Here is a 27,990-nt window from a genome sequence, read left to right on the forward strand (position 1 = left end):
TCAAGTAGTGAAGTCTGCTCACTTCCCCCTTTATTCTGTGCAGTGCAGCCTTAGAAAATGAAGGAATTGCTGGAGCAACAGTGAGTTGTCCACAGAGCTTTAGAAGATACTGGTTCTCAGAGTCATTTAAGCAAACCCTGTTTTCTTTGCTTTGCAGCAAATGAGAGTGCACAGAAAGTTATTGGCTGGAGGGCAGCACTATCCTAGCTACTCAAGTTACTCCACTCCAGTACTTGTCCAATTAGCCACAATGGAAGAACACTGAGTATGCTGACCATGCTAAAACAGCTTAGAAAATGAGACCCCTGTTAGAAGTCAACTACTGCAGGCTTCTCAAATACTTCGACGAAACTTATTTCAGTGCACTGTGTAGGAGAGCTGTCAGCCACGTGGAATAACAGAGTGCTGGGGAGCTCTGAGTTTCCACACAACCCCAGCTCTGTGAGGCTGAATGCCCGGCCTATGTCAAATAAGCAGAAAAAGGACCAAATTGCTGAAAGGAAAAAGTTCAAAACAGAAAGCAGACAAAACAAATTTCATTTCTATATTTCAGTAAAACCTACTTGAATACACTTTGAAACAAGAGTACAACAAAATAGAATATACTTCAAATGTTGAATATACAAACTATTATAGTTCATTCTGAACACTGGTACTTCCCTCTTAACTTCAACTAAAAAAAAAAACAAAACAAAATTTACAGGTTTAGAACTACCTGACAAAAGCTCATGCTGGGTGTGACCTTTCAAGTGACAGAGTAGAGCTGAAACTGAAATGTATGCACAGATGTCAAGGCTAAGTGAGAGACACAGGCATGTTACAGCAAAAGGCCGGAGGCCTGCTGCTATTTTGTCCACAATTAAGAAATTCAGACAGACTTTACCTACCATACAAAATATGTTACATGTAATTCTATAACAATACTGTGCTAGGTACAAGATTTTTTAAAAAATTTGTTTTAATAAAAAAGCTTTAAACAAACAAGCCGTTAGCTTATTTCGAGAAAGATAACTGAAAATCAGTCTAAGGCTTTCATTTTAAATCTGCTTAAGCTATGATACAAAAATCCCTCTAGGTCTCCGTCTTCTTTTAGAAGCTCTTCAATCTCCTTTATTTCACATTCTACAATACCTAGTAGCAGAGGTTTTCACTTAGCACCAGTTGAGTACTGTGGGCACACAGTAGTGATTGCTGGTATGCATATAAAATTCCATCAGCTTTGCCATTTCTAGAAATGAAACTTTCCTCTCCCCCAGAAACCAAAACCAAGGCAAACCTCTCACACAAATCAGTTTTAGTGTTCAGGTCTTAGTGTGCTGTGACAGCGTAGTGAACTGTTTGGTCCCTTTTCAGTCTCTCTATCGTTCCTTCTCCATAGGTTCAGCTGTCTCCTGACTGGAAGAGGCCGTTTCTGTCAGCATAGCAATGTGGTTCCATTCCCACTGAAACACGGGAAAATATTTCATTTTCTCCCCACTGAGTCTCCAATATAACGCATGTTTTTTTACACTTCCAAACTCGCCTTTTTGACGTGGTGATCGCCTCCATTTCCCTCCCCAATTATGTCAGTTTAAGCAAAACAGTAACAGTCTCTAAGTCCACACTGGAAGCAACCTGTTCTTCACTTCTCACACGCTACGATTCCTTCTGATTTCATTGTTACAGGAAGCGCGATAGCTGAGGGCGTACTAACTACTACTACGTGGGTTACAGTCTTGCTCCCATCTGCCATCTTCTCTTCCTGTAAGAGCTGCAGCGTTTTCATTTCACGTTCTTGTGTCGCAGCCGCTGTGTCTGATTTAACTTCTGGGCTTTTTATTACTGCACTAATAACCCTGGGGGCAGTCTGGCCGGACGCCTGCTGTGCAGGCACCGATAGTCTCATCACTGGTGTCCCATGAGCTATAGACACCGGGGTTAGTGCTCGAACAGCTAATGGGGTTCCAACGATGTTGATGCTCCCCGACCCAGTCAGGCCTGGTTTTGTTTGTACCTGACACTGTGTCAGCTGCGTGGCGGGGATTGTAATGATTTTGGCAGGCTGCATGGTGATTTTGTCTCCATTCTCGGCAGCGGTTGGCATCACAGTAGGGATTGTCTGGATTACTACCTTTGGAGTCGTTGCCGTTGTTGGACTTGTGTTGGTAATTAACGGCGACCCTGCAGCATTTACTGACTGTACTGCCACAGTAGAAATTTTCTGTCCCAGGGAGGTCATTACAACAGGCACTTGCATTGCCACACGTACAGTCCTGCAAAATACAAACGTTGTGTATTTAAACCGATGGAGCTGAAAACAGGTCTACGTAAATCCCAAATCTGCAGATTTCTAACTGGTTCTTTAAAAACAATGACAAAAACCTCCTGTCCATCTCAAAACAGGTGTTCGTAGATTGAGCAGCATCCATCTCTACGTAACTTTAAAATATGCTTGAAGGCAAGCATGCTGATGGGCAGCTCTGTCTCATAAACCACACTTTCACAGTATTCTATCACATTACACAGCTGCTTATACATTAGAGAAGACTTCCAACATGTAAAGTAATAAAGACAGCATCCCAACCAAAAAACTGCTTGTCATTCATTGGTGAAAAAGAAGCCTAAGCCACATCAATACAAACCTGGGAGTTGACGACACTGGGACAGTAGTAGTGGTTGTTGAGGGGCGAGATGATGATATATCGTGTGCTGCTGAGCCAATATTCACCACTCTGGTGACTGCTTTTTCTGTTCTGGTACAGCTTAATTGAGACAAGTTTTTCCCTCCACGTGCAGAGGTTGCTGCTTTCAAGAGGTTTTCTGCAGATAAAGACACTCTCTCCAATGACTTTTCATCCGTAGGCATTGACAAATCTTCACTGCAGGGTTCGCTTTTGTCATCATCGATGACGACTATATTTTTTGGCATCTCCTTAAACTGATAAACAAGCCTCTGTCCCTCAACTTTGGCAAGGATTCCTCTTTGATAGTAGTATCTGCAAGAGAAGTACAGTAAAGTAGTAACTGATACAGATTTTAAAGAAAACTCATTCTGTGCTAGCAAGAAAATTTAACATAACCACAGCCAAAAATAAAACGTAAGAAGGTATGGCAAGAAGCTGGCAGACCATGCTGCCAGAGCATCTCAAATATCTAGCTTAAAAAAAATCTGACCTTTTAAACACAAATCTCTGAAGGTAAATTGCAAATTAACTGGTAATATGAAAAGCAACAAGAACTGCAAAACTGCTGCTTTTTCATCAGCCAAGTCAGCAAAAGGGCAGAAGCTTTTAACACCTCAGAACCTGTACTATTTTTATAGTGTTCAATTTAGACTAGAGGATTTTAAGAGTCGTTTATAAAACTGCAGTAGGAATTCAGCAGCTTAAGATTTTACCTCAGAGCTCTTCCCATGGTCTCATAGTTCATGTCAGGTTTGTTTTTGTGTTTTCCCCATAGTTTGGAGACAGCTTTCGAGTCCACAAGCTTAAAGATTCCCTTCTCTCGCTGAGTCCACTTAATATAACGAGGACAAGTATTTTTGTCCTGGAGAAGGTCCAGAAGAAACTCCCATAAGTACGTTGTATTTCCTACAATCAGAAAGCATTTGAACATTAGAAATCCGCTTTCAAGGACAGCAGAAAATTCTCCATATATAGCTAACTCCAAATGACCTAAATTACAGGCAAAGGCTACGCAGAGGATGGTATGTAATGTAACCTGCAAGCATTCATTCATTCTGTTTAGCAAAGCCTTCATAAATGTTTACATTCTGAAAGGAGCTAATCCTGGTGATCTGCTGTGTAGCACAGGAGCCTCGTTGATTCCACATTCTCAGTTCTTGAGAAGTAAAAAGAAGTATAGGAGGGTGTTCCAAGTCACTACAACCTACTGCTCAGAGACAGACTACGCACATTTTAGTAAATGCTCCAATAAACACCAAGTACTGAATCAAGTAAAATCAAAACTCAGCTTCCACTGCATTTCAGAGCGATCTGTATGAGAAAAAGAGTCAAGAAGGGTACTTCAGAATCCCGGAATCATCCTGGATAACCTTAATGCTGTATCTTAGGGAAGTGAAGGATAATTCTGACAAAATAAACTCTTGCAGCTTTTTATATCATTCTTCTCATTTCATTTATCAAGTCAGAAGAATCTTCCCTAACTTATTAATCTCAGCATGGTGTTTGCCAGATGCTAAGTGTTTTAAGTCCTCATAATTGCACATAACGTATGTTCCCATTTCCAACAGACTTCTACAAGAGAAAAAATATTAACTTGCAGTGTATCCCTTGAAATTGATCCTGTTTTTTTGTTTTCCTCATAGCTCCTTAGAAACAGAATTCCTGGGTTCACCAACAAATCCTATAGAGGTCTGCAAGAGCAGAAATGGAAGTGACCTTCAAGAGAAATCATTCCTGAAAGTGCCTTATTTTTTCTGCTGGAACAAAGCTGCTGACTCAACACTTTTTCCTTTTTTCTTCAAACTCTTAATGTCCTGAATAATGTTTTACCACATGAGGGCTGTGGAATAGTTACATTACTCAGAGGATGTCTACTGTACCAGTAAGTTCCAGCAATACTAGAGGCATGCTGCTTTGCCAACTATGTTTACATTTAGCACAAAAGCTAACTTTATAAATGTTTAACAGAACTTTGAACTATTTTTAATCCTCTCTCCCTAGAAAGCTATCCTTTCCTAATACTATGAATCCAAACCTATGGACTTCTGAGGGAGAAAAAGACTTGACTATAAAATGTATTATCTGAGCAGATTTACATTCATGCTGCTCTTATCCAAAATCCATTACGAGAGACATAAACACACATTACATCTTGACAGTGAGACAGGAGCATTCTTCAGTAGTATGTAGTACTCATCTCCATGCCTGGAAGGTCCAAGGATCGTCAATATACCTTAAGAACACACTGTGTCCAACACAATTATTACCTACCTTACATTCAGTATAGAGCAATTTGGCACAGTCAAATACTTATTTTCTGACTAGCTGGCCAGTACAACTGTCTGTTATTTAATCACAGAATCATAGGATAACCAACGTTAAAGAAGACCTCTAAGACCATCTACCTATCACCAATATTTCTCACTAATCCCTGTCCCTCAGTACTACCTGTAAATTTTTCTTGAACACCTCCAAGGTCAGTGACTCCAACACCTCCCGGGCAGCCCATTCCAGCAGAGTTTTTTCAGAGTTTTTTCCTAACTTCCAACCTGAATTTCTTCTGGTGCAATTTGAGGCCATTCCCCCTCATCCTATATTAGTGACAAGGGAAAAGAGGCCAACCCGACCTCACCACAACCTCCCTTCGGGCAGCTGTAGAGAGCTATAAGGTCTCCCCTGAGCCTTCTCTTATCCAGACTGAACAATCCCAGTTCCCTCAGCCACTCCCTTTAAGACTTGTGCTCCAGACCCCTCATCAGCATCACTGCCCTTCTCTGGACACTTTCCAAGGCCTCAGTATCTTTCCTGTAGTAAGGGACCCAAACCTGAACACCGTACTTGAGGTGCAGCCTCACCAGGGCTGAGTACAAGGGTACAGTCACCTCCCAGCTCCTATTGGCAACACTCTCTCTGATACAAGCCAGGATGCTGTTGGCCTTCTTGGTCGCCTGGGCACACTGCTGGATCATGTCCAGCCTATTGTCAAACAACTCCTCCAGGTCCGTTTCTTCTGTACGTTGTTCAGGTCACTCTGCCCCAAGCCTGTAGGACTGCCTGGGGTTGTTGTGGCCAAAGTGAAGGACCTGGCACTTGGTCTTGTTGAACTTCAACCCTCTGGACTCAGCCCAGCACTCCAGCCTGTCCAGATCCTTCTGTAGGACCTTCCTAACCCCAGGCAGATCAGCACTGCCTGTCAACTTGGTGTCATCTGCAAACTTACTGAGGGTGCACTCAATGCCCTTACCCAGGTCATCAATAAAGATACTGAACAGCATCGGGCCCAGTACCAACCCCTGGGGAACGCCACTCAAGGTGTCAGCCATAGTCTCAAAATAAAAGGACTAATGGCCAGAAAGCATGTGAATGATACAAGGCACTGCGTGCATCAACAAACTGTCACATTCGTACCAGCACCTGTACAGAAACCGTCAAGGCCAGTTCTGCTCCCTCCAGCTGAAGGAAAAAATCTGCTGCAGCTTTATGCTATCTGCCTACACTTTAAAAAGAGCACTTAAGTAAAGCAAAAATGAAATAAGGGAAGAAAAGCCAGATATAAACTGTCAATCTTCTACGTGAGGACAAATACTAGTACTTTCATCCCAATTAAAAACAAAAGCATCTTCAGTTCCCTCGATTTAACAAACTCAAGCTCATTATCTACAGTTGCTTTACTTTGTACTGCGTCCAGAATGCACAAAGGAAGAAGTACCTACATGGAAAACAAGCCACCCCTTCCCAACTGTGTACAACCAGCTGTTCTCCTCCTCCGTGACTCTGCTGACAGCACTCAGCTCTAGCAATAATTCCTGTTTTTCCAGAAACATGCTACATGTAAAACAGCCTGCACACAGCAAATTATTTTTTGAAAGAAAGAGCAAAAAACATTAAGCCAGTAACAAAATTTTCTTTGAAGGACTTGAAGTGAACCTTCATGAAGAAAGAAAATGTCCTTTATGCCAGCTGTGGACTGAGATACCTTGTGAGAACAACAAACATAAGCATATCATAAGCACCCATAGAAACTGGGGGAAAAAAAAAAGGAGTAGTAACATCCCACGCTTCATAAAGCAGTTAAGGGAGAAATCACTGATAGAGACACAAACACAGCCTCCTTTCTCCAAATCATTTCTGCAGCAATTAGGGCAGATTACAAATGCTCTCCAGACATCAGAAAGCAAAAACCAAAGGCACCAGCAGTGACTGATGCATAGCAACTTAATTATTTTCTGCACCAGCTTCCATGAGCAGGCATCCATTCTTCCTTAGCCTGTTCACAAACACGACTCAGGAGCTGTCCCGAGATAAGGAATGACGTAAATAGCAGAGATTCTGCTTTCAAACAAATCCTGAAATAACAGCTCTTGTGCTGATAACTGCATGGTCTTTCAGCTGGTACGCTGCTACTGACAGTCACTCAAATGCTATTTCTCCTAGCTGTAGGACAACCTCCTTACAACTCTTTGTAAAGTTAGCTGGGAACAAGATCCACATTCTGCACCCACAGGCAGGGCTAGGAGCTGATACGCCGTACTGCAGTTCAACAGTAACCTGTGAGTGGGAGCTGTGAGTCTGCCTGACATCTAGGGGAAAAGCTGGGACTTGCAAACTAAGAAAGGACTCTTCATCATGAGGAACAATAAGAAGAATGACTCTTCTGCACAAAAGTTCCCGCTCAAGCAGCAGAGAAACATACCATCGTTTGTTTTTACCCTTAATCCAATTTGCATCTATTAGTCAAGCAACACATTCCCACTGAAGTTTGTAAATCAATTAAGGAAACACACTTCCAACCCTCACCATTACAAATGCCCATAAGCTGCTTCTACTTGCGAGTAAGTCCTACAGCAAGAGCTTAACAAATGATGTGCCTAGCAACAAGTTAGCACACACCACAGAAGACAGTGTGAGGCAATAAATGCAAAGCAAATGAAAATGTACAGGTCTATTAATGGCAGAGTGCATCAAAGGGCACTCAGAGGAGTTAGGCACATCCTTGTACTACATCTTGCATCAACAAATGCAAAGACATCAAATAAAGTTGAGACCAAATGAAGTCAGTGCAAGTTCACCCACCAAAGTTTTCAAGATCTTAGCTTTACCTATGACAGACATGATCTTAGATTTAACAATGTGAAATTATACCTTTGCCTTCTCTAGGTTTCTTCCTTATCCCTAGGTCTGGAGATCCATCTGAAATAGTCGATTGTTGGCTCTTGGGTTTACGGCCAGCTGCACACAAAACAAGCAGGAAAAAAGAGTATTAAAAAAAAGTATTAATCATACGCAGAACAGCAGCATTTTATAGTTTGATTTTGCTGAAAGAAGCAGTTTGTGCCTTTTTTTAATGCTATTTCTTTGCTTCAAGTATGGATAAATTAACATACTTAGATTACAACTATAGCACATCATTTATATAAGGCATCATTTGTCCGCTTATTTCATAGGCAGATTTAATCTCATTTCAGATGAGTAACCGGCAGGTGAAGTACGCACACCACATATATGAAGTAAACTCATTGTGTTTGCATTCCCTTAGTCACATGCCTCTTTCATTCTGGAACCTACCACACTTCTGTCTGCTTTGTTTTCAATATTCTAGCACACGTGCCCATCAAAGCATTAGTTTTCCACCAAAACTCTACAGCTGAAATCATAAAGTCCCACTTCCACTCCACACCTGCCCACTAAATCTACAGGCAGTGTGCAGCCCCTGGGATGCAGGTCCCAGGGTGGTACCAAAGCTTCCCTGCCCCCACAGCCCCCTGCTGTGTTCCCATGTCAGGGAAATCCTCACCCTTTTACACACCAGTGACCTTTCCATCGAGGTAAACTGGCCCAAGCAGGGAAGAGGATCATAACCTAGAGCAGCAAACTATAAACAACCCTCGCTTCTACCGTCACTTTGATGAAAGCAGCAGTAAGCACCTCTCTTTCCTCAGAAACAACAGCATTATCTTCTGCTGATGAACAATACTCTTCAATAAATGCTGAATTCAACTAGCATTAATTATGATGATCGAAGTTAACATTCTGTTGCTGTATCTGAATGACCTTACACGCTTTCAATTTTCTGAGAGTAGCCCTGTATCATAGTCTGCCTGGTAATGACTATTCAGACAGTGAAAAAAAATAAAGAAATGGTTTTAACCCAACATACAGCTATAACAAAGCACTGTCATTATTTTCCTGCCTATGTCATTTAAGGTAGTTATGAGCACGTGACTACATCAACTCTCAGACTTGTAGACCTCAGCTGTATACGGCTTTATCCTGACACTGCAGTTTTTTCTCCCCTAAACTAGAAGCAACTCTGCATACGTATGTCTGGAAGCTCTAATAAAGCGCTCCTATGGTTAAGTGAATTACACACATGCATGTAAGGAAACTGCTAGACCAGACACATACCAACCATTCAGAGCCATCTCATTTGGTAGCTGAACCCTTAGACCTAGTCCACTGTTCCTATTAGTGCCTCCTTCAAGACACACCAATCAGACAAACAAGATACCTCTCTCACCAGAAACACATTGTACTGATTCTGTAAATCAATTTTTGCTCTTGTAAGCTAGTAACTTTCCTACTGTTCCATTTGAAGACTCCTTCAAGTCCTTTCTGAATCCTTCTTTACCCTTCCACCACTCTGCAGACTTTACTTAACAAGGCAAAGAAAGAAATCCTTTTCCTTAACAGCTGGTGAAACACACTCTCACTACTTTTAGTTGTTGTCACAGGCCTGTTCTCTAAGAACTGACCTTTCAGACTTGAACCCATTGATTACAAGAGCAGAGAAATCAGCTAATCTAACCTAGCTGCATCCACATCAATTGCACCATCTGTAGCCATCTGTATAAGAAATAAACACTCAAGTAGCTGCTATGAGGAGCCACACATACCTTTTTTCTTCTTCATTCGTTCGTGGATATCAGGGGATGTTAGAACAGGAGATGAATCCATTGGTTCAGATTCATCTGCTGGCACCTCTACCACAGTTTCCGCGATCACATCAGGCCTCATGGCTGCATGGATGAATTCTGGGGTTGACACACAAGGAGGGACCAGAACTTCCACTACAAGAGGAAAAGAAGGAAAAAAGTGTGTTACGGGGTTTCTACTTGACTATTCCAACCTCTCTTACATGACATTGTTTTAAACAAGGCACATGCAAAAATGTTGCAAGATTCAATTCCAACGAACTGCCATGAAGAAAATCAGTCCACTCCCCAGAACATGCATACCTGCAATCACTGTTAGGCATAACATAATTCTATCAAAGCAATGCTGTTTTAATTTAAGCTCAACTTTGAATTCAATTTTAACTGAAGAAAATTAAGTGCTCAATCTTTGATCCTTAGTTAATTATGGACCAAGAGACTGGACTGGCTTCCATCCCAAATTCCATTTCCTACTTTATAGCTTTTGGGTTCCAGTCCAACCACAATTTCATCCAATATATATTAAGTAACTTCAGAAAGAAGATAAAGGAGTCATCAACACTGACTTTTGGGTTTTTAAACTGGTAGCAATTAACGACAATCTGTATTCAGATGTTCTTTCCAAAACAGAAGAACAAATGACAATCATTTTCCCTTAAAGTAACTATCCTGGCAAAGCAAAATGTCAGGTTCATAGCATCACTGAACAACTTTAGTAGGATGAGTTGCCTGAGACCACCTGGCCCAACCTCTGCTCAAGCGCGGAGGCCATGAGCAGGGTGACCATAATGTTCAAGTTAGTTATTGAGGATCTCCAAGGATGAGACTCCACAATCTCTCTGGGCAACCTGTGTCAGTGCTCCATCACCAGGACGATCAAGAAGCATTTCCTTACATTTAGATGGAAAAGTCCACTTTAAATATGTAGCTATTCAAGGATGTGCACCCAACATTTCTCAGGTAAATGATACTACCTGTAAGTATGCTTCTTACAGGATGGTTGTTTTACTGGTTAGTGGAAAGAAAAACTGCTGACAGAGCAGAAATCATAGCTGACATACCAGGACTCCTGGCATTTCTCAGGCAGGTAGGAGACTCCATATGAAGCAAGGCCTCCGCAGCTTCAATTGTCTTATCTGTGCAGTGTACATTGCTTCCATGAACTGATGCTTCCACTGCAGAAGAATAGAAGTGTCATGAGACCAGGTTAGTCATACAAGTCATAGAATCATGGCATGGTTTGGGCTGGAAGAGACCTTTAAGACCATCTAGTTCCAAGCCCCCTGCCATAGGCAGGGACACCTCCCTCTAGACTAGGTTGCCTATAACCCCATCTAGCCTGGCCTTGGACACCTCCAGGCTCAAGTCCATACGTATCGCTGTACAACAGTGCTATTCAATCTTAAACACAAAGATCAAGAAGCTGTCCGGTGTCTTCACACCTTTACACTTTGCTGCCAATAGAAATGTTTAAGGAAGGCATGAGACAAGCAGCCAACAAGAACCAACACTATCAATTCTGAGATTTCTGGCTGGCAGCCAAGCTCCCTGTTTCTATTAGGAGTTCAAAAGCTCACAGGAACAGACTTGGGGGGTTTCTCTTCTGCTTCCTATTTAAGCCAAATAAACCGGACCGTAATGAAGATGGTTGTAAAATGACACAGGAGAGAGAAGCAAACCCAACTCCAGTCATGATCCCATTGAAATATAAACATCACTTCTCTTCAGATTTTCAGTCTATTTAGATAAAGCATATATATAAATACAAAATTAATTTGCCAAACAGTGATATCTTGTTTCCTAATGCTGAAAACATCAGCAAGCTGGGCTTAACAGGCCTAGTTGATAATGAGAAAACAACAGGACCACAATGCATTCAAATACAAGGAGGTGCTTTCGCTTAAGCAACAGCTGAGGGATTAGGATAAAAAAAAACTCCTTTTTCAAGTTCTGAAAGCTCATGAATGATAAGCAGTGAAATAAAGCTAATATAAAGTAACTCCAGGAGAACACACTTGAACTTGGATACAAGGCAGACCATCAGGACCCAGAGCAACACCAAAAAGAAGGGAACCCCATGCATTCTGGATGCCAGCTTGTGTGCTGCTGTGGTGCTGCTGTGTGGGCAGCTATGCAGGGCCCCAGGCAGCACAGCCACCTGCCCCATGTCACCGCAGCACAAGGTGCCGGCTCCTGCAGCTCAGCTCACCATTTAAGGCAATGTGTCTCTCTGGGTGCCCAGTGCAGCAGCCAGGCTATCTTTAGCAGCAGCGAGGTCACCTGTCGGCAGCCCCTGCCATCCGAGGGGCACTCAGTGAGCATTCTCCACGAGAGCCCTGAGGCACCTATCCTGTTACTGAGAACGTCTGAGCAAAAGGTGATGGCTGCATGGTAGAAAGCACGAAAATACCGTTGCTGCTACTTCTGCCTCAGGAAACCCTACAGAAACAGATTAGTGCAGGAACACGTGGGGAGAAGCTAGCAAATCGGAGTTTAAAAGGACTAGCAGCAAGCAAGCAAGCACAGATGTTAACAACACCTGGAAAACAAAACTTCTAGCAGAATGCAACACCGCACTAAGCCAACGTAGCTGCCTCTAAGCGTTTTGCCACAGCCCTGCCCAGATGCTATTTAGGGGGCTTTATCTCCTGCAGCAGTAGGTGCCTGATAAGGCTGGCATTCCAGCACAATGCAACAACAAAAGCTTACCCTGAGGGCACAAAGAACAGTGCCAAAGGACAGGAGAACGGTGCCAAAGGACAGGCTGTTACCTGCTACATCCCACTTCCCGACAGCCCTTCCCAGAGACCATCCCCTGCCCCTGGGCAGCTGTACTCACAAGAGCGGCCCTGCAGGCAACATTCCACAGTGAGCATTTCCCCTTCCCAAGGGAAGTCTCAACCACAAAGAAGGAGGTGATTGGCACATCTGGGACAAGGGCAACAAGGTCATTCAGGCGCCTCTCTGCACCTTTCCAACACCATGCCAACCTGAGCAGGGGCAAAGGCAGGGAGAGAGGAGAGCCAGCCCGAGCCCTTGGGAGCTACAAGGCACCTGTCAGATGTAGTGGGTAACCCTACTGCGCTGAACACACTGGGAAAAGCATCAGTCCACAGCTCAGTGCCAATTTTAAATAAAAGCTCTTTTGGTCACTCTCTAAAATGTCCTATTAACAGATGACAGCAAGGGCAAGCACTGAGGGACAGGCTCACTAAGAGAGTGGAACGTGTAGAAGGCAGAGCCATCAGCCCAGCTCCCCCTGTACCACAACACTGCGAGTGCTCCTCATAAGAGGTGGGGGGAGAACTGCACCCAGAGGAGCAGCAGTGCTCACCTGAACACAAAATGTAGCCAAGAGACACTACCATGGGAAATCATGGAGGATCCTCACCATGCAGCATCCCTGCAACTCCCAGAGCTCATGCTAACATGGGCACACTGCAGCAGCCTGTCTGCTCATTCACAGCTGTGGGACACCACATTTGGAGAAGAAAACACCACATTTGAAGAAAAAATCTGTTTATAAAATAATGTGTGTTCCTACCAGAAAAGAAAGCAGCTCTTCTTTTTCACGTGGGAAAAGAGAACAGGCCCAGCTGATGACCATCTCCAATGCTGACCGAACACCTCCCAGCCCCACTCTCCATTCCCAAATGCTGTGCGCATCCAGGGTTCCCAGCTGCTGCTGCAAAAAGCCAAGCTTGGTTGGTAAGTGAGCCCAACAGGGCTGCAGCTGAGCTTCGCAGCAAGAAGTAGCAAAATGCACCTTTGGGAACAGTGTAGCCAAAACAGGAGTGAGCACAGGAATGAAGGCACAGGAAGAGCTGGACCGTAGTTTCTAAAACAGAGCTTTGTGAGGCTGTGGTGCAGCAACCTCCCTTCACCTGCACAAGGTCACCACAGAGCTGCAGCCCCAGGCTTACAACGGCTTATCCGTTAATGCTGCCGGGCACCGGCACGAAGCTGCAATGAGGGGTTCCCAATTCCAAGCACGGATGGTGGGCAGAACCAGCCCTGTGGGCATTAAAACACCTCGCAGGAGTTCGCCGGGTTCACCTGACAGCATTTAAAGGAGCACAGCGAACAGCAGCGCTGTCAGGCCAGTACTGAGAGCAACGTTAACTGCCAGCCGCACACCAATCCTTCTGTGCCTGCCTGGAGAAGTTGGAGCTGGCCGCAAACAGGAACAATCTGGGCTGAGCTTTCCCGTTACGGCCCACATCTCAGCACCGCATGGCAGCACCACATCTCAGTACCGCATGGCAGTACCACATCTCAGCACCACATCTCAGTGCGGCATCTCGGCGCCCGTGGGGCACAGGCCGAGGCCTCATTGCAGGAGCCGCCCGGCGGTGCCGGCCACGTGCGCCCGGCGCAGCGACGCCGCCACTTCCGTGTTTACACCCCGCGCCCTCCGCGTCCTCTCGCGCCCCTCCAACCCGCGTCGCTCCGCCGCTCCGCCGCCCGCCACGCGCCCATTGGCGGCACCCGCGCCCCGCCCCGCCGCCCTCCATTGGGCGCGCTCCGGCCGCCGCCTCCCCCTCGATCCCCCCCGTTCCGAAGCGGGGGGCGCGGGGCCGCTTCCGCCGCGCCGCTCGGGGGGGATGGGGACCGCGGCCGCCCCGCACCGCGCCGCACACGTGGGCCGCGCGCCGAGTTTAAAAGGGCACCGGGACGGGAACGGGAGCGCGGCGCCGCGCGGCGCGTTCGGGCCCGTCGGCGCGGCGTGGCGGGAGGCGGGCGGACGGCGGCCCGCGAGCTTCCTGGTTGCCGCCGCAGCCCCCCCCGCGCGCTCGGCGGAGCCCCTGAGCCGGGCAGGTGCCGCCCGTGCCACCCGCTTCCCGCCCGTTTCCCGCCCGCCCGCGGCGCGCCGCGCTGCCCGGCCCCGTCCCGGCGCGTCTTACCGGCGCGGATGAGGAGGTCGAGCTGGTTGGTGGGCCCCTCGTGCAGGGAGGTCGCCATGTTGCCGCTCCCGCCGCGGCTCGGCGCTGCCCGCCGGGCGCACGGGGCGGGAGCTGCGGGTCGCTGGCTCGGGGCGGGCGGCGGGCGGGAGGCAGCGCCGGGCCGGGGCCGGGCGGGCGGCGCGGGCACCGCGGCGGCGCTTCCTGCGGGGCGGCGCACGCGATCCTTCCGCCGCCGGCCCCAGACAGGAAGTGCCGCGCCGGCACTCGCCGCCGCCGCAGCGCGGGGCCGCCCGCGGGCGGGGGGAAAGCGCCGGGGCCCCGCCGGCCGCCCGCCTCCAGCCCGCAGCGGGGCGGCGCCGCTCGCACCGCGGGGACGGACGGACGGACGGACGGACAAACGCCCCGCGCCGGGTGCCGCCACGCCGCCCCGACCGCGTGCAGAGACCGCACGGGAACAACCGCGGCCGTGCGTCTCCCACCCTCCCTCGATGACGCAGGGGCCGAGCGGCCGCTTTGTGCGCTGAGTTCACACCGGCCGCGGCTACAGGCGGCCGCCTCCCGTCCCGTTGTAGCATCCCTGCGAGCTACGCGAGAAGCACGAATCGGCGCTCGGAATAAAGCCCCGCAACCGCTACGTTCAGCACCTCACATTCTTCTAAGGGCCCCGTACTCCTTCCGCCGCCCTCGCGGCGTTATAGGAGTGCGATTTCACGCCCGTATTTCGCTACACACACAGCGGCAGGGCGCTCGGTTCAGCCTCCGCACGGCGGAGCGGCGGCGGCGCAGCGCACGCTCCTCCCGGCAGCGCGTTCCCGCTGGGGGACCCCGCCGCGTTCTCCAGCAGCGGCGCTGCCCGCGGGGCCAGGCCCAAGGACACGGAAAGACACGGCGAGGGCACCGAGCCCTGCCCAGCCAGCCCGCCCGGAGGAGGGAACGAGCTTTTCCCCTGCGCTTCCTTGTGTTTAAACCGCGTGGTTTGCGGTATTTTATGCTGAGCGCTAATTGATTTGTCACGCTAATCTAATCTCACTATTTCTGCGGGGAGAAAAGAGAACCCACAGTCGATCGGGGTAAAAAAAACAAGCGTGTGCTTTTTAATCTCTTTTAAAGCCTACAGCGGGCTAACAACAGGGCTGCGAGAGCACTCTGTAAAATGATGGGAGGCCCAAAGAGAAAAGAAATAGTTACACTGTGCAATAGGACCACGTTCCTCCATTGCTGATAGATAAATGAAGAAATAAAACGCAGGTTTCTGCAAACCTGTTAGGATACACCGTGTATTACTGCAATGAGTTCACACAAGCTCAGCTGGCAAGGCAGCCAGGCCTCCTCCAGGTAGACTCTCACCTTATCATGTGCTACAAGCAATGACTGCCAGAAATAAGAAGAGAAACCCAACTGTGTTCCATCATTCAGGAAAGCCCACACTGAAAATAAGGCTAATGACACATATGAATTACCATTCAATACATTCACAAGTGAGTTCAAGAGCATTTGTAGCAGATGCACACCTCCAACCCTGTGCACTTTAGAGTCTTTGGCAGAGAAGGCCAGCAACCATGGAATTGCCGGCTCTTACTATTGCATTGCAACCCTCTGTTGTAAAGAAACAGATTTCAGAAACACGAAAGAGGGTGCAGCAGTCTCCTTCATCAGCCTATTACCATAATAATTAGCATCCATTGTGGATTCTATTAGAGAAAACTGCAGAAATAAAGGCAAGCTAAACACAACCTGCCCCTCAAAGAAGCTGGGAGATACTAAGAAGGGTGGCTGGGCTGTGCTAAGGTCATCTGACTATACCATATCAGGTTGGGTAGACCTAGGCACCTAGCGCTCACTATTCATGTGGCAGTTAGTGATCCCACATAGTAAATAGGATACTGCAGGCAAATAGAAAGGAGTCACTCGAAATAACAGAAGTCTCAATACCAACGTGAGTTCTTGTGAATGTGGAACAAGACAGACAGGTATGTCCCAAAGGATACAGTTATATAATAATTATAATGACATTATTCCTTATGAGTCTGTCACCATATTTTCAATCAATAACTACCACTATCTTACACCAAAATCATCTTGGCATGAGCGTATGACATACTGCATTCTGATTTCAAGACACAAAGTTGCTCAGCTTCCATCAGTAAAATGCATTGGCTGACTCTTTGATCAACAGTCTACAATTCCTTACTCCAAACTGGAACTAGACTTAGAAGTTTAAAAGAGCATGCGAGTCTGAATGTCCCATTCTAGCAAGTCATTCAATCAGCCTCACATTTACCATAGAAAATAACAATTATGACTGAAAAGCATACATTAAATTAGGCTTTATAACAAGAAAAAAAACTTAGCATTGCTGTGTTTTTGCTTTGAGCACTGAAAGCAGCAAGAAAGAAACCTGAAATCTAGAAAGAACTGAATACCACAACCGGGCCGTTACTGCTACAGGAAAACATCAACCACAGAGCACCTGCACCTGCTCTTTCCATTAATATCTCAGAAAAGGAAATGCCAGCAAAAATGACCCAAATTTTAAGTTGCAGCTGAATTTTGCATCTGAATTAGAAGCGTCACTGAAAACAGATAGGTGTGTCTGTAGCAGGAATGCTCCAAGAGCTACACAAAGTAGCACATGAAACTCATTTTGTTTCATCCTTGCTGATATTTCAGCTAGCAAAAATGCAATGGATTTCTTGGCAAGGTGAGAACTCACACCAGTGTAGTAGCAACGTGATGCAAGAAGAGAAATTAACTGGCATTCTAAACCCATGGATGTGTTAGAGACATTTAATCCTTGTGGTAGAGCAAGTATTCCACACTTAATTCAAAGCTTCGTGGTTGATTTTTTTTCTTTTATCTGGCTAATGGGCATCATCTCAGCTTTTTGATGAAGACGGCACCAACTTAAGCTGAGAGTTTAATGCAGTTCATAGAACATCCAGACTCTGGTTTCTAATCAGCACAGCCTTCCACAGCAAAGTGCTGTCCACTTAGAATAATTCCAATCAAGCTGTCAGGTAAGGAGACAAAGACCAACCACCACAATATGTCAATGCTACTGCAACATCCACCGGATGTCTACTTGTCTTTTGGAAGAAGCAACGTCATCAAACCACATCTGGACAGAATGAAGGATACTTTGCTATCTTTACCCCCAGTGTAATTTCAGCTTGCACCAAAGGAGGACTTCTGATCACATTTAAAGAAATGTGGCTAAAAGACATGGCATCATCCACACACAAGAACAGCAGATCACGTCTGTGGTACTTTCAGATCTGCATGTAGAGTAAACCCAAACATTAGATTATCTCATTAACTAGCATACACATCCACGTTAGGGGTTGTGTATCATGGCAGACAACTATCAAGCCTTCATTTCAGAGAGGCTGTTCCTTTAGGGATGGCAGCTTATGCTGTTACATAAACTACACGGGTTTTGCTGTGAAGGGCTAATCACTGTAAGGATGGATAAGTACTCAGGAAGTGGAAGCAAACAAAATCTAGATATTATAAACCAATTGTTAAGAAGGCTTATGATACAAACACTTTGACTGTTCCAATAAACAACTCTGTTCCCAGTAGCCTGAAGGGATTACTCCTAAGAGTGACATCATGCACAGGAAAATGAATTTAAATAGTATTTTAATGTAAGGCTTACACTTTCCCTTTAAAACATCAGGAAGGCTTTTGACTTCCACTGAGAATGTCATATATGGGCATTCGAAAAGATTAAAATCCTTGCCTTTCATTTTCCCTAGGTAACTCTTTTAATCAAGCTTTTTCCCCCATTCCTAGCACACAGGCAGCTTTTTATTTCCTGGAATGGGACAGAAAAACAGAACTTGAACCAGCTGGTGTTTCTTGTTTCACATGGAAACCTTGTTAGTCTTTACTTTTATAGCTCATGGATTAATTTTTATAGTTAATTGATTAATTATGATTAATGATCCTTGAGTAATGAATCAAGATAGGTTAGTGGGAGACTGGAAAGTGTCCAAAAGGAGAATATATATATATATATATATATATGCATACTCCCCTCAAATTAAATAAAAAATCATCAGCACTCATAGAATCACGGAACCGGTTAAGTTGGAAGGAGCCCTTTAAAGGTCCAATTAGCATCATCTAGTCCAACTCCCCTGCAATTAACAGGGACACCTTCAGCTAGCTCAGGTAGCTCAGAGCTCAGTCCAGCCTGACTTAGTCTGTCTCCAAGGACAGGACTTCCACTGCATCTCTGGGCAACCAGTTCCAGTGCCTCACCACCCTCATTGTAAATGACTTTTTCATCATATCCAACATAAATCTACCCTCTTTAAGTATGAAGCCATTTCCCCTTGCCCTATCACCACCACAGATCATGATAAAGAGTCTGTCCTTCTTTCTTGTAGCTCCCCCTTAGATACTGAAAGGCTGCTACCCAGTCAGCTCAGAGCCTATAGATAACCATACCTTAGAAAAAGGCCTTTGACACAGCCCCCCACAACATCCTTCTCTCAAAGTTGGAAGGATATGGATTTTATGGGTGGACTGTTTGATGGACAAATAACCATGTCAGCCACCCTGTCATGTTGAGCACAAAGGACACTTAGCATTCATATGTGATCTTGACTTGTTTATCTGTTTTAGTCTGCTTTCTCATTAACACCTACGATAGCATCTTTCACCACATCTGCAACACCCAGATACTTCCTACCAAAGGCTTTTAACGATGAAAATGGAAATAGAACACACTCCAATTTACATTCCTGCAGCCCACTGCTTGTAATAGAATGTTACCCAAGTAAATGCTTCCCAGGGCCTTTATACTTCCTTCCCTTCTGAACATATTCAATATACTTCTGAACAGCAGCTAAAAAGAAAGAATCCTAGAGAACTACTATGAGTTTTTAATTGGCATTTCCACCAATTTGCTGAGACCAGAAAATACTACTTAAAGACATAGAGAGCTCACTTGCAATAGCTCCTTATTCTAAGATTGCTGCACTGTTCGTCATTAAGCTATCAAAATCTTACTCACAAAAAACAGGATGCCTAATGTTCAAAAAGCAACCCTTCTTAATTCAGAAGGTATCAAAATATGAGTGCTTAAAAGCTTTCAGCTACAGGTTTAATTCATAAAAGTCAGTTTCTTGGGAAGAGCACCCTCACCTCCCACTTACCTCCATCTTAAAAGCTTTGTCACTGTAGTGAAAAATAACTTCTAAAAAAGGCACATTTCATACCTTTCCTTTACATTAATGTAACTTATAATTAGTGTATTTAATTCAAACCCCATTTTATTGAACTGGAAGTATTCCAAGATCTGAACAATTAGTTCATACAACTTTCCTACAAAGTTGATGCATGTGATTTTGGATGCAGTGCCATGAGAGATTAACATTCCAATTCCAGAAATGTATGAGCAATTGCATCTACTGTTTAGGGAGAAACTGGAATTTAAACCTACTTTGTCTGATGGAAATACACACATTTACTGTGCTACTAAGCTAAGCAACTGTGAGACGCGTCAGCCAGCTGTGTTTTACCTATGTGACACCATGAATCCAGATTCTAAGTTAAGCAGCCCAAAGGTATGTATATAAGCTAGCCATGTTCCACTCAAAGGGCTTAGTACAGATTGCCCAGGAGAGTCTTTCCTCCCTTTGGTTGCAGTTCCCTGTCCCAGCACTGAGCCATATCGACATGCTAATCCTAGCAAAATATAAAATATTTTGGTTTTATTGTTTCTCTGCTACTTGTTCTTGCAAAATTAGCACTGGGAAATGTTTTTCAAAGTTTGTCAAGTACGAGTAGCACAAGAAAGCAGATGGGGCAGGTGGCAGCCACTGCAGCACAGCAGCAGCCTGACAAGCAGATGTCACTAGGCTCTCGTAGGAGCACAACCTTCATTTCTTCAGACAGTTCAAACAGCCAGTGATCCTCCTCAGAAAGTTTAGAGCTCATGAGCATGTGCTTTGCAGAAAGGTTTAGAGATACGTGTACCTTTCTGTGAAAAGGTCAGGTGCTTTAATGCCCCAGCTCTACTCCTTTCTTCATTTGTAACTTATTTTACCATATAGCTTGAATTAATTTCAGGCTTTTTGCCCATAACAGGACAGTCCAGTTCCATTCCCCTCAGCCATGCACTCCTGCCACTAAACCAGCAATAAAACTGCTCTCAGATGAAAAAGCAAGGAAGCAACTACCCTACAGTTATTTGGCTCAGACACACTGTAGAACTAAATTCTAACCAGGATCTTGGCTCAGCTGATTTTTAAGAACTCCAGATTAAGTTGTCTAGTTAACCACCAGCATAAATAGGTAACAAACGCACAAATGAAGATTACCCTACTTATGAGGGCACACACTGCTAGAATACAGCATCCTAAACCTGAGGGGACACCTTTACCTGTCAAATCCCAGTCCTGCTGCTGCTGAAGTTATTAAGTACAATTAACTTCAGTGCTAATAGATCTGATCCTAGGTCAGGATCTCAACTCTGAGTAAACGTAAAGCATTCTTTGGGGACTTCTAAAAGTAAGAAATTCTACTTAAAAGAAAAAAAGGAAAAAGAAAAAAAAGAAAAGAAAAAAAAAGAAAGAAAAGAAAGAAAAGAAAAAATAAATTCTACCTGTTTCCACAGTTTCAGTCTCAATTTCTTGTTCCTCTGCTACATCTTGCATCAGATAAGTCTCGTCATCATAAACCAGGACCTGAGCAGCATAACCCTGTTCTAGTCTGGCACTAGGAACTGGCTCCACAATCACAGCTGGGAATTCAGAGACTGGCTCATTTTCCTATAGAAAGGAAAACAAAAACAAAAACAAAAAACAAAAAAACCCTCTAAATACTGCACTGTTGAACTCTAAATCAGTGTTTTCCTCTTATGCTTTTATGTATTTTTTGAATAATTTTAACCATTCTGAAGATATTCAAATGAAATTTTCTTCTAAAGGAATAGATTTAAAAAAACAAAGTAGAGCTTATTGCTCACCCAAGGGATCCTCCTGAATCTCAAAGGTCTTTTTTACTGACTCTAAGCACTTAAAAGTTATCTGATGCTTTAAATCTTAAGGTATTGGAAAAGACCGAGCTTTTAAGTTACTCAGCTTTATGAAGTGTTTCTCCCCCCTCTGTTCCATATGAAATGTAATCAAGTCTTTGTGCATATACTGCAACATACCTTTGTATGACCTACATCATACAAACATTCGTGTTTTGGATTAAGTATGCAAGCTACCATAAAAGAACTAGCTAATCCGATACCCACATGCCTACCTTTCTTTGTTTAAGGATCAAAATATCTGTGACAGTATATTTAATCTTCTCAAGTGTTGCAGGAGTGGAACCCTGCTAGCTACAGTATTTACTGCAACCTACAGGACAGTAGAATGCTTTTGTTGTTTGATTTGTTTTTTTCCTTTTAACAATGCAAAATACAAGGAAATACAATGTTTGAAAAAGGTCCTTCTACTATTTTGCTCACCTGACCCTACTTTAACTCACACCTGAGAACTCTAAATTAAAGAGATGCTTAATATCTAATTTCATTATGGAAGCTCGGTCTATAATTGTACTGCAGACTTCGAAGCTTCCTACTTCCACTTCTCTGCAATAATAAAACTATCTAGTAAGAGATCCTTGAGAAGTGGTCTGCTCTGTAAACACTCTCTAGTCCACTTCATATACAAGTTTACATCAGCTTTTCCCTTCAAATTAGGATAGAAAGATAGAAAGTGTGTTAGTAAATAGATTCTACTTATTTGTCTAACCTCGTGATTTTTCATTCCATTGCTGTCGAACTCCAGGCCAGGGCCTCCAGTGTCAATCACTGCTGATGTCATGGTGCATTCCCTGAAGAGGCTTTGGGAGCTGCTATCTATCCCAAAGATTATAATGCTGATAGGCTGAGGTTATCAAAGGCTTACATTCCCAATCCACTTCTGTTAAACAGCTAGGCGAGGGTGGCTGAAACACAAAATAATTTCAAGTTAATTGCACAGTTGATATTCAAAAGACTTTCACCATTTAAGAAAGTTACTGCATGCTGCATCTCTGCATCAAGAAAGGGCACCAGAGAACATGAGAGAAAGATTGTGCTGACCTTGGTAAAGCTAACAGTGAATACTGCCATACAGAAAAGATGGAGCTTACTTGTCAGGCTGTCAGACTGACTTTGAGCAGAAAGATAATAAATAACAACCATGAATTTCTCCCGGATGTGAAACATCAACAAAGTTACGGAGGTACAGATACATACATGCAATTTGAGCCAGCACTTTGTAGAGCTACTGTTTCTCTATTAAGTTAGGATACATTTTTTGTTTTGTTTTTTTTTTTTTTTGGTTTTGGTTTTTTTTTTTTAAGGACACTTTCTCTTTTCTATTGATTCCACTGCCATCTCATAAAGCTATAGATTCATTATAACACTTTCAACCATACTGCCTTTGTACAGCATTCCACATGTTACATACACCCCATCAATATACACCTGCTTTCTCAACTATGGTTATCTTTAAAATTAAAGAGTACTATAGCAGCACCACTTTTGCCTTTTTCTAGGGGAAATTGTCAAGAGTCTGAAAAAGATAGTTTCACTTCATAGCACTCTCAGTTGGATCAATCACAGACTCGTTGAGCTTACACAACCTCTACCTTCTTCAGTCTCTTCTGACTAGACTGAGGAGCAGAGCTTTGTTTCTAACAACTGCTGTATATTTATTGTAAGTGTTCCCACTTATCTCCTGTTTTTTCCAAGAGGCAGATAAACCCTTGGCTGTGAGGAGCAGTTTACTACTGCAAGATTCAGCCTAAGAAGTTTAGCTTCTTAGCTGTACAGGAGGAAGCACATATTCCACATAGTCAGACATAAGAAGCTGATCTGGTATCAATTACCTTTGCAACTAACTCTGCTGAGATCAATGCATTAGAGCAGGTTGGGTAGGGCCCTGGGCAACCTGGTGTAGTACCAGGTTTAGAGGACAAAGGCCCTGCCTGTGGCAGGGGGTTGGAACTTGATGATCCTTGGGGTGCCTTCCAACCCATATTCTTATAGGCTATGATTCTATGATTGTAATACAACTCCAAAGACCAACATAGACAAAAACACCCAAACAAAAGGAAAAAACAACCAGGAAACAGACTTTTCTACTTTTCCATGTACATCCACATTAGAAATACTGCCAAGCACAATCATAACCCAAAAGAGGGATCCAACAAATGGAAAATGTATTTCAGTATGGAAGCGCAGGCTCCAACTAATTCCAAACCCCAACATTATTCCTGCAATTGCAGGAATAACGCATCGATACAAAAGCAGAGGGAGCTTCAGGCAGCACCTTTGCATAGCCTAAGTATATCACAAAGCTAAACTGGTCCTCATGCTGTAGAGCAACGCAAGTAAATACTCGTATACTAGACCAGGAGTCCTGTACAGTCACATTGAATCCATGATAATCTCACACAGGTGGCTAAACAGCTGCCACACTGCAGCAAGAGAGAACACTTCATGTGGTACACTAGATCAGGTTATGTCCAGGAAATAGATAAATAAATAAAAAGAAAGCAGAAAGAAAGAAATGTATTTCTTTGCCTCCTAGGGTAGAAGAAGCTTAGATGACTTCTGCACTGATTTGTCTCTAAGTGAATAAACATGTACCTAAAGAAGCAAAGTTAGGGGTCATGTAAGAATACATGTGCTCTTTGATCATCCTCACTTTCCAATTACAGCAAACATCTCTAATGAATAAAACTCTCAAAGCGAAAATACATGGAAGAATCATTAGGATGCTACACCTTTGCATTCACTATAAGGTGGTATATTTACTCAGATAACACAAAACAGTCCAGGAAAGGAATCAACAGTCTCTGGAAATCAGGACTCCAACTTTACACAGAGACTCTTCCTATTCAGTAACTTACTCAACGACCTGGCAGGGTGGAAAAAGAGATCAGCCCACCAACCCAGCTGCACTGCAGCCTGGTTTAGCAGTGCTCAGACAGAACAACACACATCCTGGTAGGCTCATGGTGTGCACACAATAGATTCCTGCAGACACATCTCTTGCTGAAGGAAGCAGCCAAGCATTTGTTCTCCACCCTGCCGCTGAGCAGCACACCCATGGGGACACCCTTCTGCCTCCACCTTGAATCTAATATGACTCTAGGCTTGCTCCCCATCAAGTCCCTTACAATAAGGAAAAGGGCTTTGCTGCATCATATCTAAGTCTTTTTATACATAACCTGTGGGAAAACAGAAAGAAATCTAGCTGCTCTCACCCTCAGAAACTAGAATTGCAAAATGGCCTGTGCTACATACCCAAGCACCTCCCCACAACAAATCCACTCCTATGATGCTTTCAGCAACTACCAGACAAGGTTTAAAACATTGCATGCCACAGCTGTGCTGAGCACGTAACAGCCATCCAAAACCAAAAACCTCAAGTCAATCCCTCAGTGCACAACTGCTCTCCAGTTAACAGTGAAGCAAGCACAGAGCTCAAAAGAATTAGAACATTAAAGTAGATGAGCTGGCATGACAAAGATGGCGTAGCACATCACCTCTCCTACACCAGGCTGGGCTCTAAACAAAACTCTGAGCACAGATCTGTGAGTTGGTTCAGTTTTATTTCAATTGTAAGCAACCAAAAGAAAAAGAGAACTCGGTGCTTGAAAAAAGCTGCACACACTTGTACCCACACAGAAAACAAGAAAAACACCCGGAACGCTGGGTAGCACTGATGGGAGGCAGCTGCTCCTGCAGCACTCAGAAAATGTGTAAGAGCCCTTGGAACAATGTCTCCCTTTTATTCAGTTGGCATCCAAAACCCCAAGGATAGATTTATGCGGATACCTACATAGATACAGCCGCAGGAGCAGGACCGCGGCCAGCAGCACTATCACATACCAGTGTTTTCAAGCAGGCCTTCCTTTGCTTCGGTCAGAATTGCTAAAGAAGTCGGCTTGAATGCAGAATCAGTTATGCACACAGAAATGCAGCAGCTGAGATCACTGCCGAATCCCACTAACTGCAACAAGGCTCCTGAGGGGTACAACAGCCGCTTTCACCCTGAGACCTACAGACTTCAAGAATGCTGTTCAAAAGACAAAACAAAACACATTCTGCCGACTGAAAGTTCTTTCCAAGACACTTTCCCTGACAGGAGAAATTGTGAGCTCACTGTGTTTCCTTGGAACACGGAACAAGTCTAAAATCAGAGAAGCTTCTGCAAAAGCAGGAAAAAACAACTTCTCTGTAGCTAAAGAATCACAAGGTCGGCTCGAAAAGCTGACGTGGGTCAATCTTTGCATTTCAGGAGAACAAAACAGACAGTCTGAGCTAGTTATATCACCTTATAAACTACAACAAAGGATACAGAGAAAGAACTCAGACAGGAGAGTGGTCCTGTCCTGCCACAACACGTGTCCAAGTATCAGAGATCCCATCTCGCAGGGCAGTCGCTCCACTGCTGGATGCATAGGAATTATTACACTGGATCCAGTTAACAGCATACCAACCCAGTAAGGAACTCAACTTCCATATCTATTGAACGAGAAATCTGACCATCCAAAGTTTGTTCTGGAAGCTCAGTAGCTAAAGCTGATGAGTCCCGGGACATGCGAGTTCATCATGTCATAAAAACCACTGGTACTCTGCAGAAAGCTTTGTGACTTCAGCACTCCTCTTCTGGAGCCTCCTATGTTTTACCCTATGAGCAGACTCCCTTTCCACTGGTCCCGAAACCTCATCCCTCACCTCCCTGCTTGGTACCAGACCTCCTCTCCCTGTCGTGCCAATTGTTGGCCCTTAACATCCGTTTCTACTGCCCAGCAGGCCAGAGTTCAGGAAAAATTATTCATCGCTTTACATAATAAAAGAGAAGGGATCAACGCAAAGAAAAAAGTTAAGGATGCGGGTTTAAAAACAAACCAGCACAACAGCAGAGGAAGTGGGCATGCACACAACAGGATCCATTTACAAAGGATGTTCTAAGGGCCGAAGAGATAAGAACATTCAAGTCAAGAAGTTATGGAGATAGAGTCCCTCACCAGCCTAAGTGACCGCGGAGCACAAGGATGCACAGCCTCACGCTGTGGGGCTTTCAGAGGCTGGCATTGCTGGAACCTCAGAACAGAGCCCCGCTCCCAGAACCTTTCTGAAATAACTGATAGCAACGGAGATAGGCGGAGTGCGGAGAACCCTGGCTCAGACCCACGGCACGTGGACCTGCAGCCTTGTATTTCACTTCCTCAGGATCCGGGAAGCAACGGTTCACGCAAACAACCACAGATCCAGACCTCTCTGTTCTTCGACACCCGATAAAACAGGCAGCTTTACCAAAGCCCCATACGGAGCTTTCAACGTACACTAACACATCGCTATAAAGCTTTCTCCAACACGCCAGCGTTCGCACCGCTTCAGTCCAAAGTTAGGACACAAAACGCAGTCCCCGTTCCCCCACCTTTTAGGTCACAAACAGCAGAGCCGCTCAGACGCCCTATAACCAGCAGCCCGCTCCTGGCAGCGCCGAGGATTCCCCCGGCGCAGCGCGTGGGCTGGTGCCGGAGCGGCCGAGGGCTGATGCACGCACACGGCTCCGGGCGCCCCGCACTCGAAGCACGAGCAGGACGGCGGGCACCCCGCCCCGGGCCGGGGAAAGGGGGGGCGGCCGGCCGGGATCCGCTCGGCCAGCACGCATGACAGCGAGCGACAGAGCGGCCGGCGCCGGGCTGCCATCTTCCCCGCGCCCCGTGTAAACAAGGGCTGCCCCGCCGCCCCGCAGGCCGCGCCGACGCTGACAGGCGCCGGGAGCCGCCCGCAGAGCGGGCACTGGAAACCGAAAGCGCCGCAGAGAACGGGCGCGGCGCACCGCCCGGGCTATCGCCGCCGACCCCCTGCCCTCGAGCGGCCGCCTGTCACCGCCCCGCGAACCGGCGCCACGCTCTTACCGTGCCCGCGGCGTCGAGGCCGCCTCCTTCGCTCGCCTGGGACGGCGGCGGGCGGGGCCGGGCGCCGCCCGTGCACGGCGGAGGCCGCCCCGCGGCGGCGGCGACCAGGGCGGGCGGGGCGGCTGCCGCGGCTCAACCTGCCCGGCCCCCCCGCGCCGCCTCTGCACATGCTCGAGCCGCACGGCGGGGAGCTGCGGGCATGCGCGGCCGCTCGGACCCTGCGCAGGCGCCCGCAGGAGCCGTTGCCCCGCTCAGGGTGCGCGCCGTGCCGTGCCGTGCCGTGCCACCGCCTGCCTCGGGAAAGGGCGGCTTCACATCGCCCCGCTGTACCGCCGTGCGGGGCTCTGCAGGGGCTTGTCCTGGGGGGAAACGGCCGGCCGTGTGCGGGCTCGGACAGCCAGCAGCCTCCCTGCCTTGGTCTGGGAGGTGCGGAACAGTGCGACCACCGGCACTGATAGACAGCCGGCTGTAAGTGCCCTTCGGGATACGATAACTAAAGGAAAAGCTTCACGGAAGCCACGGCGCATGGCTGAGGAGCCCGGCGTTGCCCAGCCTTGT

At 45.8% G+C, this 27,990-nt stretch overlaps 1 protein-coding gene across 4 annotated transcripts; it reads right to left on the bottom strand.

Annotated features, from left to right (window-relative positions):
* Positions 1-530: 530 nt before the first annotated feature.
* ELF2 (E74 like ETS transcription factor 2) lies at positions 531-27,650 on the bottom strand. Of its 4 annotated transcripts, XM_015861031.3 has the most exons (9): positions 27,433-27,650; positions 22,257-22,452; positions 21,116-21,281; positions 10,657-10,770; positions 9,557-9,730; positions 7,806-7,892; positions 3,377-3,569; positions 2,622-2,975; positions 531-2,252 (listed from the first exon to the last, which is right to left on the bottom strand). In XM_015861031.3, the coding sequence occupies exons 2-9, from the start codon at positions 22,326-22,328 to the stop codon at positions 1,622-1,624; spliced, it is 1,791 nt and encodes a 596-aa protein (XP_015716517.1). In that variant the 5' UTR covers positions 22,329-22,452; positions 27,433-27,650; the 3' UTR covers positions 531-1,621. The 4 variants fall into 4 exon arrangements, with proteins under 4 accessions (XP_015716517.1, XP_015716519.1, XP_085402548.1 ...); XM_015861033.3 differs by lacking the exon at positions 21,116-21,281 and having other exon boundaries at positions 27,433-27,569; XM_085546422.1 differs by lacking the exons at positions 21,116-21,281; positions 22,257-22,452; positions 27,433-27,650 and adding an exon at positions 15,144-15,313.
* Between the last annotated feature and the right edge of the window lie 340 nt (positions 27,651-27,990).

This window comes from Coturnix japonica, chromosome 4, assembly GCF_054131305.1.
Source record: "Coturnix japonica strain WE chromosome 4, WE-NBRP24, whole genome shotgun sequence".
Lineage (NCBI taxonomy): Eukaryota > Metazoa > Chordata > Aves > Galliformes > Phasianidae > Coturnix > Coturnix japonica.